The sequence below is a fragment of the Pelobates fuscus genome, chromosome 10, assembly GCF_036172605.1.
Source record: "Pelobates fuscus isolate aPelFus1 chromosome 10, aPelFus1.pri, whole genome shotgun sequence".
In the NCBI taxonomy this organism is placed as follows: domain Eukaryota; kingdom Metazoa; phylum Chordata; class Amphibia; order Anura; family Pelobatidae; genus Pelobates; species Pelobates fuscus.
This window is the reverse complement of record NC_086326.1, coordinates 133,797,068-133,818,310: the sequence shown is the minus strand read 5'-3', so window position 1 is coordinate 133,818,310 and position 21,243 is coordinate 133,797,068. Positions and strand designations below refer to the sequence as shown.

Here is a 21,243-nt window from a genome sequence, read left to right as displayed (position 1 = left end):
CATTAATTGTGCACTGAGACATTGAAGTTGAAGGTTTAAATAGGTGGATCCATAAACTTTAATTAGAAGTGATAGATTGGAAAGTGAAGAACCATTTAAAGGAACAGTTGCATTATGCGTGTATGTATGTAGGTATCAGGCAGTGTGTGTGTGTGTGTGTAGGGATGTAGGTATCAGGCAGTGTGTGTGTGTGTGTGTATGGATGTAGGTATTAGACAGTGTATGTTTATGGATGTAGGTATTAGACAGTGTATGTTTATGGATGTAGGTATTAGACAGTGTATGTTTATGGATGTAGGTATTAGACAGTGTGTGTGTGTGTGTATGGATATACACATTAAACAGTATGTGTGTATTAGGCAGATCTAACTGGAAACCATATGACAAAATTTAGGCCAGAATAGTGGATCTAGAAGAATTCTACAATTCAGGTCCAGTCACAGTTCAGCTGTTTTGCTTAAACTTTGCAATTTGGTTTTGAACTCACCGCAATTCAGAGTTTAGTGAATAAACCTCTGTGAGATGGTATTTTTCATGAGGGGGGCAGCAAAATGGATCTTTGCCTAGGGTGGCAGAAATCCTTGCACCAACCCTGGGTCCATTCCATAACCTGTAGTTCAGTATGGTGTAACTCAATCTGCTATCTGATGGAAAAACAAACCAAAACACCCACATATCTTATTCAAGGCTGCGTCACAATTCTACCAACAGCGGGCTGCACACGATGACAGGCTGAAATTAAAAGCATTATTCCGGGAGTTGTCAGGCTTCCAAATTTCAGGCCAAAGTAGAGGAATAGAAAACTATTGTGAACATCATAAATTCAACTTCATACGTGAGGAAGGCTGAACTTGATGGACACAAGTCTCTTTTCAGCTATGTAACTTTCAATTCCTGCCTATTCACACTGTATTGAATAATGCAGTCAATAGGTCATGTTCCATATGGAACAGAGAGATGCAAGAACAGACGTTTAATAAAAAGTTTTTATTTAATAAGTTAAAACATTTAAACATACAAATCAAGAGCTAAATTACAATTTTCCAACAAACTAACATATCGTACTTCGTATATTGTATTTTTATTTTTTATTTTTTAACTGGCAATACAACGCAAACCGCCATTTACTGGACGCGTTTCTATTTTGTAAGGCTGGTATTAAAAAAAACGAAAAACATTATACCTGATCATTCATAGATTCCATACTACACACTTAGAAATTAGCTAAGTGTAGCTTTAAAATACGCATAAAATATTTAATACAATCACATAAATAAAAAAGAAAAAAGGAAAGTTTTTTTTGTGTGTGCATGTTTTCCCACTCCGTCACTTTCTTCAGCAAGATTCCACGCAGCTACAACAAAAGATTCCATTTGCAGTACGAAATAAGCAGGACAGGACACTGTTTTTCTAATATTCCAGTTACCGCAAACCTTCGATTCCGTCACATATTTGGTGTATATAGACTTTACAGTTTGTAAGCCAGGATCAGGATGAGACTTAGATCCTGGTGTCAGATCATGTGCCCTCCGTAACACACACCTCTTCTAGATCAGTTGGCTCTATGTAGGATATGCAGGGTTTCCTGTTGGCATAGCGCGTGAGATTTACTGCAGAAAGCAAAGAACATTTATTGGAATTATTGGTGACGAAGAGATTTAAAATACCGAGATATAGCGTATATCTATTTTACGGATTATTTTTAAATTCGAGGCTAATCAATTGATTATAATGGCTAAATTTAGCTTTAGAGCCAAGAAGAATATGATGGGTTACTCAAACCACAATAACCACTTCAGCTTTTTACAAGTGGTCATGGTGGTAGCAATCTGTATGTGCAGCACCTGGATGAGAATCCTAGAAATTTCAGTCCATTATAACTTGAAGGCTGGTACTCCTAACCACACTGACATATATATTATACTAATGGCACTTTAAAAAGAATGTCATTTTTAATTGAAAAGGACTCCATGTATTACAGTGTGTGGAACCAATGAAAGTGGAAGAAAAGATGACTGGCACCTTGGTATCACCCCCATGTTGGAATCAGACATTGCTCTAATAAAAACAAACCTTGAGAATCCATACTGTTCAGAAGTGCCATCCTGTTACTTCTCCTTCTGCATACGCTAAACAAGACACACAAATAAGCCATTATAGTGCAATCCATGTATAAATAAACGGAAGGGTTGCTTCTTCACATGTAAAGTCTCACACATACAGTAGGGTTTTCTTCATTTTCAATGCATTAATAACACATAAGCATCTACTCGCCATCTCAACTAACTGAGGAACACCAGCACAAGGGTGAATTCAAGCTTATTGAGTAGCTAGAAAAAGGGATGCTTTTAGAAGACTCAGAATTGTTATATTTACATCTTACACAACAGAATTTCACTACAACATAGCCTATTTTGTTTATATTTATATACTGAAATGCTTGATTTGTATGGTTGAGAATTGCAAGAGACTTACTATATGCTAATGCATGCGCTGCCGGTCACAGTCAGTAAAACCAAGAATGAAACTGCCAGTGCCACCATAGTGAAGGTTCGAGGGTCTACGGTCATTACCTGCAAGAAGTCCAAATACTGACAACGGCTGCCAAAATAACCTGTGAGACATCTTCAATAAGGAAAAAAGCCATGGTTACTCTATGAGTAGGATATTATTGTCATAAAACACAATTCAATGTCTGACATGTACGGTGTTACTAGAAAATTACTTTTTTTTAGGACCCCCTGCTGAGTCGGATGTGGGCCTTTTACAAACTTGTACAAAGCACTGTAATGGTTTGGGTACAGTAATTATCCTCATACTATAATCCCACCTCAGATCATACCAGCCTTCAAGATGCTGTGCACTTCTGCTGGTAGTTCCCAGCAAGCTTTGCCCAACTAGACGGCAGCCTTAGGCACCCACCTAGGGCACAGATGTTGTAGCCTGGAACCATGAATTGGATCCATTCACACTCCCTATGTGAAGAGTAAACCGGTAACCTGCCCCCAGGCCTGTGGGATCCTAATCTTTCTCTGCTAACATCAAGTATCCACTAGCCCTAAGCCGAGACAACAGGTGGGGCATTTAAAATGGAGCCTTTATTAAATGGGTACTATATGCACTATAACCACTACATCTCTTTGTCCTTTCACCCTAAACAAAATAAATGATAGTGGTTCTGGTGCACAGGTCTCATTGACAGAGCTAGAACGATGCTGCCCTCATACCAATATTGCTTCATTTCAACATTGCTCAAATTATTTAAAAAGCTTAATTTTGACTAGATTTTGCTTTAGGTGCCCCCCCTGTCCCAAGGGTGACTACCATAAAAAGCAACTGGTGGGATTTTTAAATTAAAACACTAAAAACAACTGGGGACAAAGCTAGACAGATATAGGTCAGGCCTTGCTAGTTTGTAAGCCTTTATATCAAATCATGGAAACCAGTAGACGTAATGAGAAGTGAGAGGTCCCAGAATGGACGTAGGAACCTGAACGTCTCTGGGTCAACAGAAAACAGAGCAAACATACTTGGACACCAATCTTGTAAGACTCTTTGTTTGTGTCGTGCTATGAAAATACACTCACATGCAAGAAGCTTCCCACTCAGACACCAGGAACCTACAGGTGCCATGAGTACAGTAGTCTCTGAATTTTTCAGGGCAGTCTGCAAACATTTGGGGAGGTGCCTTCACTGTAAGAGAGGCTGGGAAAGAAAGAAAAAAAATGGAAGCAAAGTGTTTCCTTTAATAGTGGCACAGTCAACAAAATAGCAGGAGCTTTGCAAAGTTTAAGTTGCCAAGTGGCTTCGCAGGTCACCTTATGCACAGCTAGATAACTTTACTCGAATGCAAGGAATAGAATAAAGACCAATACGATCGTAGAGGAAGTTGTAGAATTAGAAGGCCAGACAAATAGAATTCCTTTTATGAAACCCCAGGTGTAATCTGTGATCATACAATAGCCTATATTACCTCTCACCACTTCTGTGAAACAACACTAATGATATGCTCCAGTTACTTACTGTTTGTTAGTCCTATACTGATGTTATGACCCAAACTTGCAGCAATTCCTTAATGGAACAGAAAAAAATACATCTTCTGTAAACGCATACATAGGAAATCTAGATTATTCATGGGTATTACGGAGCAAATCATATTGGTTGAGCATTCACCGTGAATTTCAATTGAACATTTCTGCCAATTTTATCACATAACATGAGGCTTCATATTTTGCATCTCTTTCTTTACTGTAAACTTCAGCAGCAAAGATCAATCATAAAGTTTAAACCAATCAGAATAAATGACAAGTATGTAGCAGGCAGTATGACCCCGCCTCTTCCTCTTTCTTTGCTGCTTCAGCTGCAACAGGTCAGAGTATTTGCTCTCTCTGTATATTTATACTGTTTGACCTTTGTGACTATATTCTGCTTATCTATACTACTTATTCTTACCTTCCCTAGCTGTCCTACCCTCTTATTGAGTGAATGGCTTTTTATTTTATTTAATTCCCTATTTTACATTTGTGTCTGTTTCGGTTATTAATCCTGTAAGGAGCTGCCTTTTGGTTTAGACCTAGCTCCCTCTCGGATTTTCTACCGCTGTTGCACACTGGGCCGGGTTTAGGGGGTAGAGGGGTACCTTGGTTAGTTTTTTGCCATTCGCTGGAACCGCAGGAGTTGTTCCTGCTTGGTCCTCGCGCACAGCAGCCATTTTGGATCTCGTTTTGCCGCGAGATTCACAGCGGCCATCTCGCTGTTTCACAGAGCTAGATACGTACTGTCCAGGGCCTCTGACTGAACAGAATTTAACTACCTGCTCACAGGACCCTGCAGGATTTCACCTACTCACCAGGTGCTTCTACAATTTATGATTTTATAAATAACCATTATTGCATTCACTGCAATTACAGTTGTGAGGATTTAATATATATTTAATGTGCCTTGCCTGTGCAATCTGAACTACTGCACACAGGGGTGTGCCCCATTTATCCCCTTACACCACACGGAAAGGAACCACATAGGGGTACACCCCTCTCTTGGTACCATTAACCCTCTCCAAGCGATTGCCCATATATGGTCATAACGGACTGTGATCTGACATATCTTGGTACCTACCCAGCCTTACTGGGTGCATCGGGTTAACCCGTTGCCTCTGGAGGTTTTCAGCACCTCCCCCTAATTCAGGGTGTCATCCCCTGACATACAAGCCGCTCAGAACGACCGGCAGTGACGGGTGAACCGGCACACCCTACCTACTTATCGTGTCTCAGTGGTTGGTGACATTGATTTACACAGTGTGACCCCGAGTGTACTGACTAGGGAACTCCCTGTCAGGCCACTAATTTCTTGTCCTCTGATCTGCAAGAGCCTCCATATATCTTCTTATCTGGGCCATGTGCCTTATGGCATTCTTTTTTTTTTATAATTCTTTATTTTGTCAATGACAGATAAAATTGTGCTATGCAGTCATATGGCTTGCGCAGAAGCCGCATTGTCAATTCGAAGCTTATATGTAGCCATTAGGAGGTTCATGCGGGCCTTATGGTATTCTATAGGGGCGAACCCCCCTTTACTAATGGAGACTTCCAGGGTCTTCCCCATATTAAGGGTATCAACCCCATGCATATATTAGCCGCTTGTTTCAACCGGCTGTGGGTGGTGAGTCCTAATAATAATCAATTAAAAGCACTGTTACGTGTATACCTCGGTGGTTCACACCACCTACTGTATCCAGGATTTAAGATGGAGGTGCTTACTTCAATTATATACTTTATACCATCGAACCATCACCGAATGATACCCATTTACAAGAGGGTGGTATACAGTGTATACAATGGAACTTTTCTGGTGCCTGTTTGTGCAGACTATCGGGTACAGCTGTGAGAAAGACTATACACTCCGACTTGAGTGACTCCCTACCCAACCACAGGACTTCCAGTCCATGATACAAGCTGCAGTAGCAGCATCAATGGAGAAGGCACTCTCCAAAAGTCCTCACGCAACCTCCTCCTGAGGTCTCTTCACAAGCCGTGGGCATGCCGCCTCCATGTGATGATGACATGGTAGGCTCAGATGTCTCCAACACTGATGCACCAACCGTGGTCAAACGCCACAGGAAAGACATTACACCCTTGCCCACTAGGACAAGAATACTACTAAGGCTAAGCACCCTAAACGACAAGCGGTGTCAGAACCACCACCGCCTGTGATATCCTCAGGGGGGGAAAATGACTTCGGTGCTGCTGGCCTAGACATCTTGGACGCATGGCGGGCAGAATACTCTGCATCTGGTGGTGAAGATGAAGGGCTGGACCTTCTAACCACAGAGCCGAAATATGTTAAGGAATCATATATAAGGGGATCCTTCCATCACGGTGACATTCAGGCCGCTCAAGAGAATGACTGGCTGTTCCTAGACACCCAATGATGTCTCATATTTGATCTAAAGACCATATGACAACCTTGGAGTGGTTTCAGCCTTCTCATCTGGACAAGTTCGTCCACTAGTGGACTCGTAGACCATTCAGGAGTGGGCACTGCGCAGCATCTGCCAGCTAGGCAACTCCAATGCTACCTTGTGTACCAAAAGGCGCAGAACTGTATTACTCCAGATTGTCGCCATGCTGATGGACAGGACTATAAAAGAACTTGCCCTTCAGCAATGGTCTCCTGTTCGGTGAGGCCTTCATCCACGGGCTTAAAAAGCACGTCTCACTCTTCACTACCTTGAACAAGGCCCAAGCTTCGATGGGGAAAGTGTTCCGCTGTGCTCCACCAAGAGATGTTTTTGAGAGGGCTGGTTGGCAGAGAGGTCAAGCCTTATTGGTCCCTCGCTGGATTTCATGTTAGAGTCGGATGCCAGCCTGTGGGGCTGGGGCGCACACTATGCGGACTTCTCCACCGGGGGTCCATGGTCAGCAGAGGGAATGGGGCTGCATATCAACTGTCTGGAACTGATCGCAGGCTCGTTTGCAATACGCAGCTTGGCAAAAACTATGTCAGATTGTTGCGTACTACTCCACATGGGCAACATCTCGGCAGTCCAGTACATCAACATGCTGGACAGAGCACAATCCCAAGCACTTGCGGAGGCAACAAAGGACACTTACACCTTTTGCCTGTCTCACAACATAACTGAGGGCGGAATACTTACTGGGCACGTCCAATCTAACAGTGGATTGGTATTCCCGCCACTGGAGAGACAACAGCAACTGGATTCTGCATTCCAAAATATTTTTGAGCCTGAATGAATGCAGGGGACCTCTAGTGATAGACCTTTTTACATCAAGGACCAATTGCCAACTTCCACGGTTCTTTAGTTGGCTCCCTGACCCGGACTGTGAAGCGGTGGACGCATTCCTACAGGAATGGTCTTCCCTAGAGGCGTATGCTTTCCCACCTTTCTCCATGTCGGTGAGAGTTCTACACCAACTGCGTGGACCGAGGATCTCACCGCTACTGATTGCAACATCGTGGCCAAGCCAAGCATTGTTCCCAGACCTGTTGGAACTGTCCTATCACCATCCACTTCTTACGAAGTTTTCTGTTTCTACTCTCCAACCCCATGGGGGAAGCACATCCTCTCATCCTCAAGGATCATCTAGAAATAGTGGCTTGGGTTGTTTCAGGGGATCTTGGAATGTCAATGGCCTATCGCAGGCCACTGAAGACCTATTGTGGGACTCGTGGGCTCCCGGCACTTGATGCAATTACCTTGCTGCCTGGAACAAGTGTAATAGCTGGTGTGTGGAGATGGATCCTAATCCCTTTACAACACCTCTACCAGTCGTACTGAGTTTCCGGAAGCAACTATTCACCCTAGGTAGTTCATATCGTTCCTTTAACTTTTATCGTTCGGACATTTCTGATGCACATATTCCAGTTTTTGGTTTGCCGATAGGGCAAAACCTGCTCGTCTGTTTAGTGGTATCCAATTATCATGTCCACCCACTCCGATATATTCTCGGTTCTGGGACGTAGAAGTGGTCCTTTGATTCATGAGGGATTGGTTGGATAACCTGTTGTCTCTTCACCAACTCTCTGCTAAATTGACCCTTTTACTTGTATGGTCTCCTTTTTGTTGTGTTTCAGACGTTCGGGCCTTAGATGTCGACGGCATCTTCTTCTCGACAGTAGGGGTTTCTTTTTCTATTTCGCGTCAGACTAGACTAACTACTTCATTTTTATTTTATTTATTTTTTACCCATTTTACCTGGGTCCCCCGGATTTGCATGGTTAAGACGTTGTTTCAGTATGTGGAGGTTACTTCTTCTCTGCACCGGGCTCAGTCTGGACGACTTTTTTTCGTATGTACACTCACATAAACTGATCTCTTCTGCGAAGCTTGTAAGATGGGTGAGATGCTTTTGTCATTAGCTGGCATAGATTCGTGCTTTGGGGCTCATTCGATTAGGGGCACGTAGTCGTTGCAAGCCTTCTCGTTGGGCGCCTAGTTGACTGACATTATGCTTTGCACCGATTGGTCACGGGAAGAAACTTGTGTCTTTCACATTAGACTAACTTCTATGCTTCTTCTACTTTACTCCCTTAGCATTTAAAATGCAAAATATGAAGCCTCCTGTCATGTGGTAAAATTGTTGATTATGCTAACGTAGTGTGCCTATAATCTTAATTTTATTAATGACAGGAGGCAACTATTTTCCCACCCTTCTTGCCTCTGTCGCTTCTATGTGGTTGTGTCTTTTCCTTAGACATTCTGGGTTATACTCTATGAGTGGGTTATATAGTAAATATTGTGTGAATTTGCTTTATTTTACAGTCGTTATAGATATATACATATTCAATTCAATGTAGGTGTTTACGTTGGCAACTTGCCGTTACGCTTGTCTATCACTTGTTTTCTGTTCTTTTCAGTGTGAACCATCCATCTTTTGGCTATTCGGAGTGGCTCAAGCATACTTTTCAATCTGTCGGGAAGGATTCTGTTGACTACTGAACTGTTCTTCTCACACAAAAGAAAGGAAGAGGCGGGGTCATACTTGTGTCATTTATTCTGATTGGTTTAAACTTTATGATTGATCTTTGCTGCTGAAGTTTACAGTAAAGAAAGATATGTAAAATATTCGCCTCCTGTCATTACTAAAATTAAGATTATAGGTGCACTACGTTAGCATAATCTACAATTGTTCTTTCTTTCCCCACTCTAAACAGTACCAATCCACAAAATCTACCTTACATTTATACTGCACACACAAAAGGTGTAGTTACACTGCAGGTAAGTCATGTTTAAGAACCTTAAAGGGACACTATAGTCACCAGAATAACTACAGCTTATTGATATTTTTTTTCTGGTGAGTAGAATCATTCCCTTCAGGCTTTTTGCTGTAAACAGGGACATTGCAGGGTTTACATTACAGCCTAGTGATAACTTCACTGATAACTTCACAAGATTTTACTATATTTAGTGAGGCAAGGGGTGACCAGGGGGGCTAGATAGTGGTTTTACGCCTATAGGGTCAGGAATACAGGTTTGTGTTCCTGACCTTTTAGGGATCCTTCAAATAAGGAGGTGTTAAGCAACAGCCTAAGGCCCCACAAGACTGGGGACTAAACTCTCAGAAACTCTGCACTAAACTGTACCCTAATGCTTGGGAGCCCCAGGGAGCTTGAGGTCTGCATCTTCGGTGGGTAAAGACCAAGTTGATAGCTCCCTGGAATGGATCAGAGTGTTGCTGTGTGTTACCAAGGCAATGCTCTGATTCATTACAGAGTTCTGGCCTCCCAACAGTCCCAATGTAGTCCTTTCGTGACTTTGTTCCCTGGTGTTCAAACAAGTAGTGCAAGTAAATCATTAGACATGCTTGCACGACGCTCAGGGCACTAGCACCTTCCAGAGAGTGCAGAACTAGTGCTTTTCTTGCATGGTCCACCCTTAGTGGGTTCACCTGTATGATTGGCAGGCACCCTGTCGTTTATTCAAGCCAGGCTGACCAGTTTATTATTTGGGCAGATCTGCTCCCGTAACAGGTGGATCTGCAACTTTGGGCAGAAACAGTCACACAATTCCCTTCACTAGTCTGCCTACTTTTACCAAATTCACTGCTGTTCCGCATTATAGTATGCCGATGTTGGGTGGATGTGTCGACGTGGTCTGCGCCATCTGGAGGAGCAGACCAGTTATGCTGTTCAAAGGACCACAGAGGACTACCAGGGCAAAAGTAAGCAAGAGGGATGGGAGAATGTCAGGCATATATATATATTTATTTCTTACACACTACTGCCCCCCGATTCCTCCCCTCCCTACCACTGCCCCTATCCACCACAGCAAACAACCCTCTACACACACCATCACAAACATTACATATTCAGTATCCCCACAGACATGCAACACTATCAGCAGCATCCCTACAATTGCGCAATACCAAAAGCAATCTTCACACACACACACAAACAGGCAGCCTACAAATCACCACCATAGGTTTGTCTTTTGTCCTCTGGTATCCACAGAAATATACCCTCACGTTCACACACAGATGGTCCACAGAAATACACATCCTATGTCTGCCCATGATGGACTCTGCATGTGTGTCTGACATTGTGTATAGCAGTGTTCATGCAAGTGCGTCTGGGTGCAGTGTGCATGTCAGTAAGTCTGGAATGCATGTCTGTGTGTGGATTTCTCTCTGGAAGAGTGTCAGCACCCAGTGTGTTTGCAAAGAGCTTCAAGAATTCTAATGGTGGCCCTGGTGATATCGCTTAGGGGCTCTTAGTGGCGAATATATAATGTGTTCATTGAGGTTATGATGGTGGTATTGGGTTAATGTGGTTGGTGGTGAGAATGAGCAGATTATAAGGCTGTTGGTGGTGTCTTTAAACTACACTACTTTTTCTAGAAGACAGATCTACTTAAAGGGGAAATTACATTAACCATGATGTTTAATATGTTTAACAACTGTTTTGGGAAGTAAAAAAATAAGTAAATAAAATGTGGAAAACCACACCTATTTAATATGCATCTAGGTTCCACCATCTTCGCTCTCTGACACGTGCAAAGGACACTTGACAACGACAGTCCGCATAGAAAAAGCATATACTCTGAGCTACATAACAACCTCATCTCTATGACTGACATTCTCAGCCAATCACCGGACACCCAGCGATAGACTTTCGGTTTCTCCCCTTCATTTGTAAAGTGTGTCCTGACTGTGTCTGAACTAGATTCGGATGTCATTTGCTAAATCTAGAATATAAGGTTTAGAAGAACAAAACCAAAACCACAACATTGACACAAGTTATCAGTGATTTTCAATGTATTTAAAGGTGTCATTTGTTTCCCTTTAAAAGTAGAATTCTGACTTCAGAAGGGTTAGCATCAGGGTTAGGTATATATACTTTAAGGTTTTCTCTATAAAAAAAAGTGTACGGACTCTTTAAAAGCCGACTTTAATGGAATTAACAGGGTGAAGGATTTGTTCAAATATGACTGTCCGTTCATTTGAGCAGGGTCATCATCAACAATGCAATGGTTTCATTTATTGTTAAATTTCCCCTTTATAATATTTTAAAGTGTTGCAGAATAAGTTTATAAATGCTAAAAATAATAATGAAAATGCACAGAACAAAGAAAATTTAAAGTTAAGGCCATCCTCTAGGTTTCATTTAAAAAGGATGCACAACATTAAACATTTATTTCGCAACAAAGCCAAAAAGATAATTGAAACCGTGTAGTCTGAAAGATATCCGAATGATCAATGTTGTATTGCCATCTGTCTAAAATCTCAGCACTATGTAGTTCTGGTTTTCCTCCTTTTAATGAGATTATACACACCCATTTACGGTCAGGGCTAGAGCTGATGGTTTTCTAACTTACTTTTGCCACTCAGCAGATGCTCAGTCTGACAGTTAACCTTTCCACTGCCACGTTCTATTCATCACAAACACCGCACAATCTTTATTTGAAACTTAATAGGAATAGCGAGTTTAAACAGAGGATAAAGTAATTGTGTGTGAGAATATTATGTAAGAATACATAAAAATTAAAGCTAAAGAAATCTAAAATGTACACAGGTTTTATTCATTCACCCTTTCATAAATATTGAGGGGGATAAAAAGTTGTCTAGATTATATTGTGTTCATTATCTTTACCTTGAAACAGAAATGCAATTTTTTACACATTGAAGGTGGAAGAAGTGGTCACATATAGTAAGGCTGTAGTTGTGGGAGGGGCTTGATTTCCCTTCTTAAAGGGACACTATAGTCACCTGAACAACTTTAGCTTAAAGGGACACTCCAGGCGCCCAGACCACTTCTGCCCATTGGAGTGGTCTGGGTGCCAACTCCCACTACTCCTAACCCTGCAAGTGTAATTATTGCAGTTTTTTATAAACTGCAATAATTACCTTGCGGGGTTAACTCCACCTCTAGTGGCTGTCTATTAGACAGCCACTAGAGGTCACTTCCTGGTCCATAGCACAGGAAACCTGTGCTAGAGCATCGCTGGACGTCCTCACGCTGTGTGAGGACCTCCAGCGTCGCTCAAATCCCCATAGGAAAGCATTGAAATGATATATTAATGCTTTCCTATGGGGAGCGCTAATGCGCATGCGCGGCATTGACGAGCATGCGCATTAGGTCTCCTCGGCCGGTGGGCGGGATCAGTCTCGCCCACCGGCCGACGCAATGGAGAGGAGGAGCGTCGCGGAGGAGGAGACAGCGGTGAGGGACATCGTCGCTGCCTCAGGTAAGTGACTGAAGGGGTTTTCACCCCTTCAGTAACCGGGGATTGCTGGGTGGGAGGGAGAGGGACCCTCCAGTGCCAGGAAAACGGATTGCTCACTTCAACCGATTTTTCACATTACTATGTCCCATACAGGGACCTTACATACCTACTTCTTATTTGCTCTTATTACGTTTTTGATAAAAATATGTGTGTGTGTAAAGAACCTGATGGCACTTTTTCGTGAATGCAGATTCTGAAAAAGGTCACCTGATAGGGAAAGGTCTGACCACCAAGTATCTGTACTATACAAAACATTGTGGACTGGACAACAACAACAAAAAAGTATCCCTATATAATAATACGGTTTGTCAGAACAACTTGCGTACAAGGCTGCTAAGGGTCTGGAAGGAGAGGTTACATTTACAGTGCCTTTGCATCGCTACAGAGGGAGAGAATGGTCTATCTGCAGGGTAAAGCAAAGGTGGAGACTGTGTGAGCCTTAAATGTAATGTGCATTGCTAAGCTAGCATGATATACACATTGATAGAAGGGTGCCTGTGTTGAACAGGCATTGTGCATATGCTGGATGTCAGGAAACGTGTTTACTAGAAGTGGCCATCATAATTTCCAAACAACTGAGCACAAGTAGATAAAGACTGCTAATTCATTTGAAAGCTTTGTCATTTTTCTGAGGACAACATTGCCTCTCTCACTTTACTGGGTGAGCAGTTGTGGCAAGTATAAAATATGCCTTCAATGGATGCACTTTGCACCGAATCATTGCTAGGGTTTGGCTGTAGGAGCTAATAGCCCCAGATGTCTGTAAACCCCCCAGAACCCCACAATTAAGTTTGCGGTCCCCTAAATTTCTATTCATCAGAAGTGATGCAGCGGTGGAATTTGTCAATAGGCCAGCCAGTCTGTACGCCCTATATAATAATGACTGCCCGCAGTAATCACTGACCGTTCTACTCACACTGGTAAAGGTCCACGCAATATATTCTCTTTTCACTGTACAGAAGCGGTGGGGAGCTGTGTGCCTCTTGGCACTTGCTGTCATTACTACCTTACAGTGCATGAGGGTTGTGAAGGGTAAATCAATACAGTGTGAGAATATGAGGTTGGATGTCATATCCTTACATCAACAGGTGTGTCATTTAAACAGCAGTGGAGAAAACATTAATTTCAAGGGTCGAGTGAGCCAACAGTGGCTCCCATCTATGGGGCTTCAATAGCGGCCTTCTGCATTGTTCGGTCTCATCTCTCATCTTTCTCTTGGCAATGCCCCATAGATTCTCTATGGGGTTCAGGTCAGGCGAGTTTGCTGGCCAATCAAGCACAGTAATCCTACGGTCATTGAACCAGGCTTTGGTGCTTTTGGCAGTGTGGGCAGGTTCCAAGTCCTGCTGGAAAATGAAGTCCGCATCCCCATAAAGCTCGTCTGTGGAAGGAAGCATTAAGTGCTCCAAAATCTCCTGGTAGACGGCTGCGTTGACCCTGGACTTAATGAAGTACAGTGGACCAACACCAGCAGATGACATGGCTCCCCAAATCAACACAGACTGTGGAAACTTCACACTGGACTGCAAGCATCTTGTGTCTATCCATTCTTCCTCCAGGCTCTGAGTCCTTGGTTTCCAAATGAGATGCAAAAGTTGCTCTAATCAGAAAAGACCACTGAGCAACAAGCCAGGTAAGACGTTTCTGACGTTGTTTGTTGTTCAGGAGCGGCTTGACAAGAGGAATATGACATCTGAAGCCCATGTCCAGGATCCGTCTGTGTGTGAAGGCTCTTAATGCACTGACTCCAGCCTCAGTCCACTCCTTGTGAAAGTCCCCAACACTTTTGAATGGCCTTTTCCTGACAATCCTCTCCAGGCTGCGGTCATCCCTGCTGCTTGTGCACCTTTTTTTCCCCACACTTTTCCCTTCCACATAACTTTCTATTAATGTGCTTTGATACAGCACTTTGGGAGCATCCAACTTCCTTCGCAATTACCTTTTGAGGCTTTCCCTCTGTCAATGATGGTTTTCTGCATAACTGTCAGGTCAGCAGACTTCCCCATGATTGTGATTCCTAGTGAACCAGACTGAGAGACCATTTAAAGGCTCAGAAACCCTTTGCAGGTGTTATGGCTTACTTAGCTGATTAGAGAGGGACACTGTGAGCCAAGAATATTGCACCTTTTCACAATATTCTAATTTACCGAGATTGTGGATTTGGGGTTTTCATGAGCTGTAAGCCATAATCATCGCACTTCTGACAAATCACGGCTTGAACTATTTTGCTTTGCATGTAATGCGTCTATCTCATATATTAGTTTCCCCTTTTACGTTGCATTACTGAAATAAATTTTTGCACAATATTCAAATTTTTTGAGTATCACCTGTATATTTGAAAAGGACAAACTGAAAATAAAGGTGGGATATAAAGTATATAGGAACAAATAAAAAGAAAGGCATATAAGCAGGGGTAGGCAGGCTTCGGCAGATGTTATGAACTGCATCTCCCATAATGCACTTAGAACTAGAATGCTAGCAAAACATCAGGGGATATTTAGTCCACAACATCTGAAGTGCTTAAGGTTGCCTACTCCTGGTATACAGGACAATGGGCAGACATGAATGATGACATTAATCTGCAGTAGGGTAATAAGATAAATGGGAGAGAGAGGATATGGACAGAATAGGAGATAAAGAAGGCATACATGAAATAAAGGACAGGGGGATACAAGATCAATAGGATCGATATGAGAAGATATGGAGAGAATATTTCAAATAGAGAAAATATATGAAGGCTGGCTTCCATGGTGAGAATATGAAAGAAAATTATATTTTGATCCATGTCCCTTTGAGAAGGCTCAATACCTATACAGCCGTACATAAGGGTTATGATGATCCAACCAAGAATAGCAATTTAAACTTCGCATTAAAAGCCATAGCAGTGTGCCAACCAGGGACTGTTTTTTTGTTTTTTAACTAAAGTGAGAATTTCAAATTTAACCCCTTAAGGACACATGACATGTGTGACATGTCATGATTCCATTTTATAACAGAAGTTTGGTCCTTAAGGGGTTAAGGTAAAAATATTTGAAATCGACTATGCTTTCAGTTCAGCTGAAATTCACTTTGAATTCTCACTGTAGTAAATAACCTTGAAAGAACCTTAACACAGAGTTCCATCACTTAGCTTTATAGACCGAATGTGTATCTCAAATTACAACAATGGGGTTTTCTCTGTTTGTTGATAATCTTCAATCACTGAATTGCATCTCCAGTGAATGAAATTCAAGCTTTGAGGGAACTTGCATAAGAAAGTATAAAAAAATAAAAAAATAAAAAATAAATATATAATCACACAAGGCTGGATTAGCCCCAAATATGAAAACTCTCCATAACATTTAGCATAGAATTTGCCATATATGCCAATGCAAGCCTGGCTATCCATGACACGACTAGCTAGTGGGCAAGTGGAAATTTTAAGCCCTCATCGAGGTGGTTATAGTGCCTGAGGTCCCCTGGCACCATACTCTATTCAGTGTTAAATCTTTTTGAATGGTTTAATGTTTAAAAGGGACACTGTATGCACTTTAATTCATACAGATATATATTCCGAACACTACAGTGTTCCTTTAAGTGTCCCCTGTCCTGCTGGTGTTAATGAGGAAGCATTAGAGCAGAGGTGCCCAAAAGGTAGATCGCCAGCTGTTTTAAAAACCACAGCTTCCATGATGCTTTGTCATTCTAAATACATGCAAAGCACCATGGGGGATGTAGTTCTACAACAACTGGGGATCTACCTTTTGGACACCCCTGTATTATAGCATCAGCCTGAGAAGCAACTATCAGAATTTTAGCTTACCGCTCTCAGCCTATCGCGGCTATCCGTTGCTAGTACAAATAAGGGAGGGTGTAATCGCTGCCTTAGCCATACCTCCAGTTGGAGCTGGACTGTGGGCAGCAGGGGATGCTCATTCATTGTTAAACCATTCGAAAGCCATTTAACACTGACTAGAGGGATGGTGCCAGGGATATTCAGGCACTATAACCACTTTGATGAAATGAAGCAGTCGTAGTGCCGATTGTCTCTCTTTAATCTTGTGAAGGTTTAAAGTTGCGTGCATCCTAAGCCAATGTTAATCCCTGGGCAAAAAGAAATATTGCAATGTTTGATTATTCTTGTGGTTCACAGATAATCTGCTACTACTGACATTTTCCAACAATTGTGAGGTGCAGAAATATTTTGGCACCAGGAACAAATTATTTTGCCCTATATAAAATTGAAAATAAAAATGGGAATAGTCATACCTTACCTGCAAGAACTAAAACGAGTTGGCTAAACATCATGCAAGTATACATAGATGGAACCTGGAAGAGAAAAGGAAAATGGTTTGAGAGAAGTTTGTTTGCGAGCATCCACCCTGTCCAAGATTAGTTCCCTCATTGGATGATTAGCCAACTGTATAAATCCTGCTCAGTAACTTCACCGAGGAATAGATTGTAGCTATTAAAGCCGCACTGTCACCGTCTGATGACTTTGCAGAATTCACAAAGACCCCCAAAGGTGACATCATCACTGGTGGTCCGGTGGGGGAGGTAAAAGTGAGATTTACTTACCTAAACCTGTCCCTTGCGGTCGTGGCCATCTTCCTCAGGCCAATCTTCTTTAGGGCCAGGAGCCAACATCACTGCTGTACTTGCTCGCACGCGTGAGTATAGCATTGAATTCTATGGGGGATCCTGCAAGATCCTCCACAGATAGAGTTCATTTCCTGTAGCTGTCACATGCATCCACTAGATTAGGATGTAGTCATGTTGGTCTTTAAAAGGAACACAAAACAATTCAGCTTGTTGAAGTGAGTTGTGTCTGGAGTTTGTTGACAGTTTATACAAGTGCCAATATCAATAGAAACCAGTAAATGTTTCCTTCCGCTTACGTTCACCCCCAGAGCTGAGTAAACGGCATGATGTCCCAGCACACACCTGCCTTCCCAATTCTCAATGATCTGTATTACAGCTCAATAAGGAGCACAGGAGAGCCGTAATTGTATGCTTGCAGCTCCAGCACAGAGGCTAAATGACAAGATGGACTAGAGCAGGGGTGCCCATTATCTGATGTTAGCCCACTGAGGACAGATCTTGCAGGGTAAAGCCAGTGGTGTGAATTCCTACATTCATTTTATTTTTTAGCCCTTACAAATACGGACATTCTTATAGACCCTAGGGAATCCGTTATCATATTAATACTTCTAAGAAAAATGTAGATGTGCCGATTCTCACATAGCATGTAGGCAAAAGACACAGGGATACCATACTTAACAATACAAAGCTTCAGACATTTAACCAGTTGTCCACAATGGCATTTCCACAAGACAATTGTTAGTGTCCCATTAAGAGGATACGTCAGCTACTAATTATATGTTTCATGGCCATGTGAGGTCACCAGAATGATTGCTAAACCTGTTCTGTGTATAGTGCTGGCTGGGACTCTGGCTTTGCAATAAACAGTTACAGTCTAGAAGACATTGTATTTAAACAAAGGTTCACATTAACTAAACAATTGGGTCTTTTGTAACACCGTGAAACCTGTAAATCATAGGAAATGATCTCAGGCAAGCCACTTTATTCCAGTCTACGTTTATTTCTGCCTTATTCCAGCACCTGTTACCAAGTAGGCTTGCTCATCGAATATTGAACAGACCTCAGACGTATGCATAATTCATCTTAAACTTTCCCGAGGCAAAAATGTCGGTTTACAAAGCATTATTCAGCAGCTAAGTATTATTTGCTCAATTAGAGTGCTGTACACGGACATTAATTATTTATTAGCCTGGGAGAATATAAAGCAAGTTTCTATACTAGTCTCTCCCAATAATTAAACTCAGGGACATTTAAAAATATTAAAGTGACAATACAGTCACCAGAATGGGACACTATAAGCTCATTGAAGTGGTCTGGGTACAGCGTCCCTATTGCACTTAGTGCTGCAATGAGAGAAACTGCAATGTTTACCAGACAGCCACTAGAGGAGCTTCCTGAATGTTCATATACTTCTGGTCAGCTATTTCCCCATAGGAAAACATTGATTTAATACTTTCCTATGGGGAGGCCTAATGCGTACTTTATTAACCGTGGTGGGGGGTCGCGAGGGAGGGGGATGGCAGAGGAAGCTATAGTGCCAGGAATACAGCTTTGTATTTCTGGCACTATAGTATCCCTTTAATGTAGTTGTTCTGGTGAGTATAGAGAGTCCCTGCAGCCACTGTAATGTAAACACTGCCTTTTCATAGAAAAGGCAGTGTTTACATTATTGCCTAGATACACCTCTAGTGACAGTCACTCAGATGACCACTGGAGATGCTTCTTGGGTCAGTGCTGCACCGTATGCAGCACTGTCGTTCAGCGTCTCCATGCTTTGCACGGAGATGCTGAACATTCCTCATAGAGGTGCATTGATTCAATGCATCTCCAAGAGGAGATGCTGATTAGTGCAGAGGAATGTTTTGCCGGGCATGCATCATAGCTTTCCAATGTTTTCCCATGGAGTCTGATTTCAGCCAAGCAGGCAAAAGGGGGGACGGAGCCAGCTGCTACAAGACCTGCGTTGCGCTGGAATATAAAAGTGAGTAAATCACATTTTTAACCAGGGCGAGAAGTCTAAATGGCGGTTTTAGAACTATAGCATCAAGAATACAGGTTTGTATTCTTAACACTATAGTGTTCCTTTAACCACTTGACATCTTAAAGAGACACTTCAAGCACCATAACCACCACTTCACGCACGATCATGGGTATGGTGACAGGAGTTCAATGGCATCATCCCATGGTTTGACAATGATCCTCAGGCACCCATGCAGCAGAAAAATCTGAATAGTACAATTAAGGCTAACACAGCTCATTTGGAAAAACAAAAATCTCAAACAGCCACATCACAGTTTGGCTATTTTAATTTTGAGTTTAGTGAATAATAGTGCCAGTCATCAAATGGAATTTTAGTATACTAAATCAAATAATTTTAGAACCGTTTTTATGAGGCCACTCCTCTGCCCAAGTTAAAAACAAAACTAAAAACAAGACAACCATTTAGTAAATATACCCCTAACAAAAACAGACATGCATTGAATTTTGCATTTTTTTTCATTGGAGTTAGATCTAAAAACAGTTTGCAAAAGGTCTATTATCTGCAGCATTTGCAAGTCCTCTTCTAATTCCACCTATTGAAGCTCAATGGGAAATCTTTGCACAGCTGCTGCTCAGACAATTGCTGCCTCTTGAGTTTAGCTCCAATGAGCTAAACAAACCATTAACAGGACCAGTTGTCTGACAGCCCTTATAACAAGGTTAATTTAGAATAGTGCCCATTGAATGCAGTGTAAAGTAATGGGACACTATAAGCACCCAGACAACTTTAGTTAATTGAAGGGGTATGGATGCAGTGTCCCTGTCACACTTAGTCCTTACATTGCAATAATAAGACAGCCACTAGAGGCACTTCCTGCTTGCTAGGTGACTTTAGGGCACAGTGCTTTCCTATGGGGCACATTAGCACCCCCCATGCCCATCAGCTGACAATAAAGAAGGCAGAGCACAGCAACCTAGCACCAAGTGATATCAGTGCTGGGTTACGGAGGTAAATAAACACCCTTTATTGGCAGAGGGAGCTATAGTGCTAGGTATACAGCTTTGTCTACCCACAAAGTAGAAATGTCTCAATGCATTCCAACAATCTAGAAACAGCCTTTATCCCTCGAGAACCATTTTGCAGTTCAATTCCATTACCTATTTAAAAATCAGAGCACACATCAAATACCTGCTTATTGGGTCCTCTTGCTTGTTAAAGAGGGGCTTCCCTACAATTAGACTAATTATATAAGCCTGTAATTAACTCAATACCATAGTACAACCACAGTTAGCTAATTAGAAGCAAAATTATTTAACCCAGAGGTGCAGAGTTTGTGTCTAAAGACTGAGGGAGGCGCTTAAAAATATTATTCAATAAACGCTGAACTTCAGCGAAAAAAATTAGAATGGCAAAATGTAGACTAAAATAGCCAAGCAGTGATTAAAGTGAAGTTGGATCATTTTTCCAATTCAGCTATTTTAGCCTAACTGTTGCTATTTTCGATTTGCCACACTATGGACAAGGCCCATAGGATTGCTATACCCACCATGTTTTACTAGACAAATATCACAACTCCATGCTGTGCTGCTATAAAGCATGTCTAATTCATGAGGAATTTCACAGAAACTACCTCAGTCAACTGATTTCACCTACTGCTCATATATATATATACACAAGATATTACAGGACGGACGTCTCATATGATGCCCATCAGCTTAAAACATACACAGCGTTATTCACTGAAGTGAGAATTCAAAGTGAGCTGGAAGTGAATTTCACATTTAAAGGGAAACTATAGCGCCAGGAAATCAAAATTGTTTTCCTGGCACTATAATTTCCTATGGTGCCCCCCTCCCTTATTTATTTATTTATTTATTAAAAATTCTTAAGAAACGCAGTCTTATTACCCATAGGGTCTCGATGCGCATACCAGCAATAAAAC

At 41.9% G+C, this 21,243-nt stretch overlaps 1 protein-coding gene across 3 annotated transcripts; it reads right to left on the bottom strand.

Moving 5' to 3' along the window:
* Nucleotides 1–1,156: 1,156 nt before the first annotated feature.
* LOC134575395 (protransforming growth factor alpha-like) lies at nt 1,157–20,528 on the bottom strand. 3 transcript variants are annotated; one of them, XM_063434693.1, is made up of 7 exons: nt 20,490–20,528; nt 16,993–17,047; nt 4,024–4,071; nt 3,588–3,705; nt 2,476–2,625; nt 2,074–2,129; nt 1,157–1,610 (listed from the first exon to the last, which is right to left on the bottom strand). In XM_063434693.1, exons 2-7 carry the CDS (start codon nt 17,036–17,038, stop codon nt 1,519–1,521), a joined length of 510 nt encoding a protein of 169 aa, XP_063290763.1. In that variant the 5' UTR covers nt 17,039–17,047; nt 20,490–20,528; the 3' UTR covers nt 1,157–1,518. The 3 variants fall into 3 exon arrangements, with proteins under 3 accessions (XP_063290763.1, XP_063290764.1, XP_063290765.1); XM_063434694.1 differs by lacking the exon at nt 20,490–20,528 and adding an exon at nt 20,375–20,426; XM_063434695.1 differs by lacking the exons at nt 4,024–4,071; nt 20,490–20,528 and adding an exon at nt 20,375–20,425.
* Between the last annotated feature and the right edge of the window lie 715 nt (nt 20,529–21,243).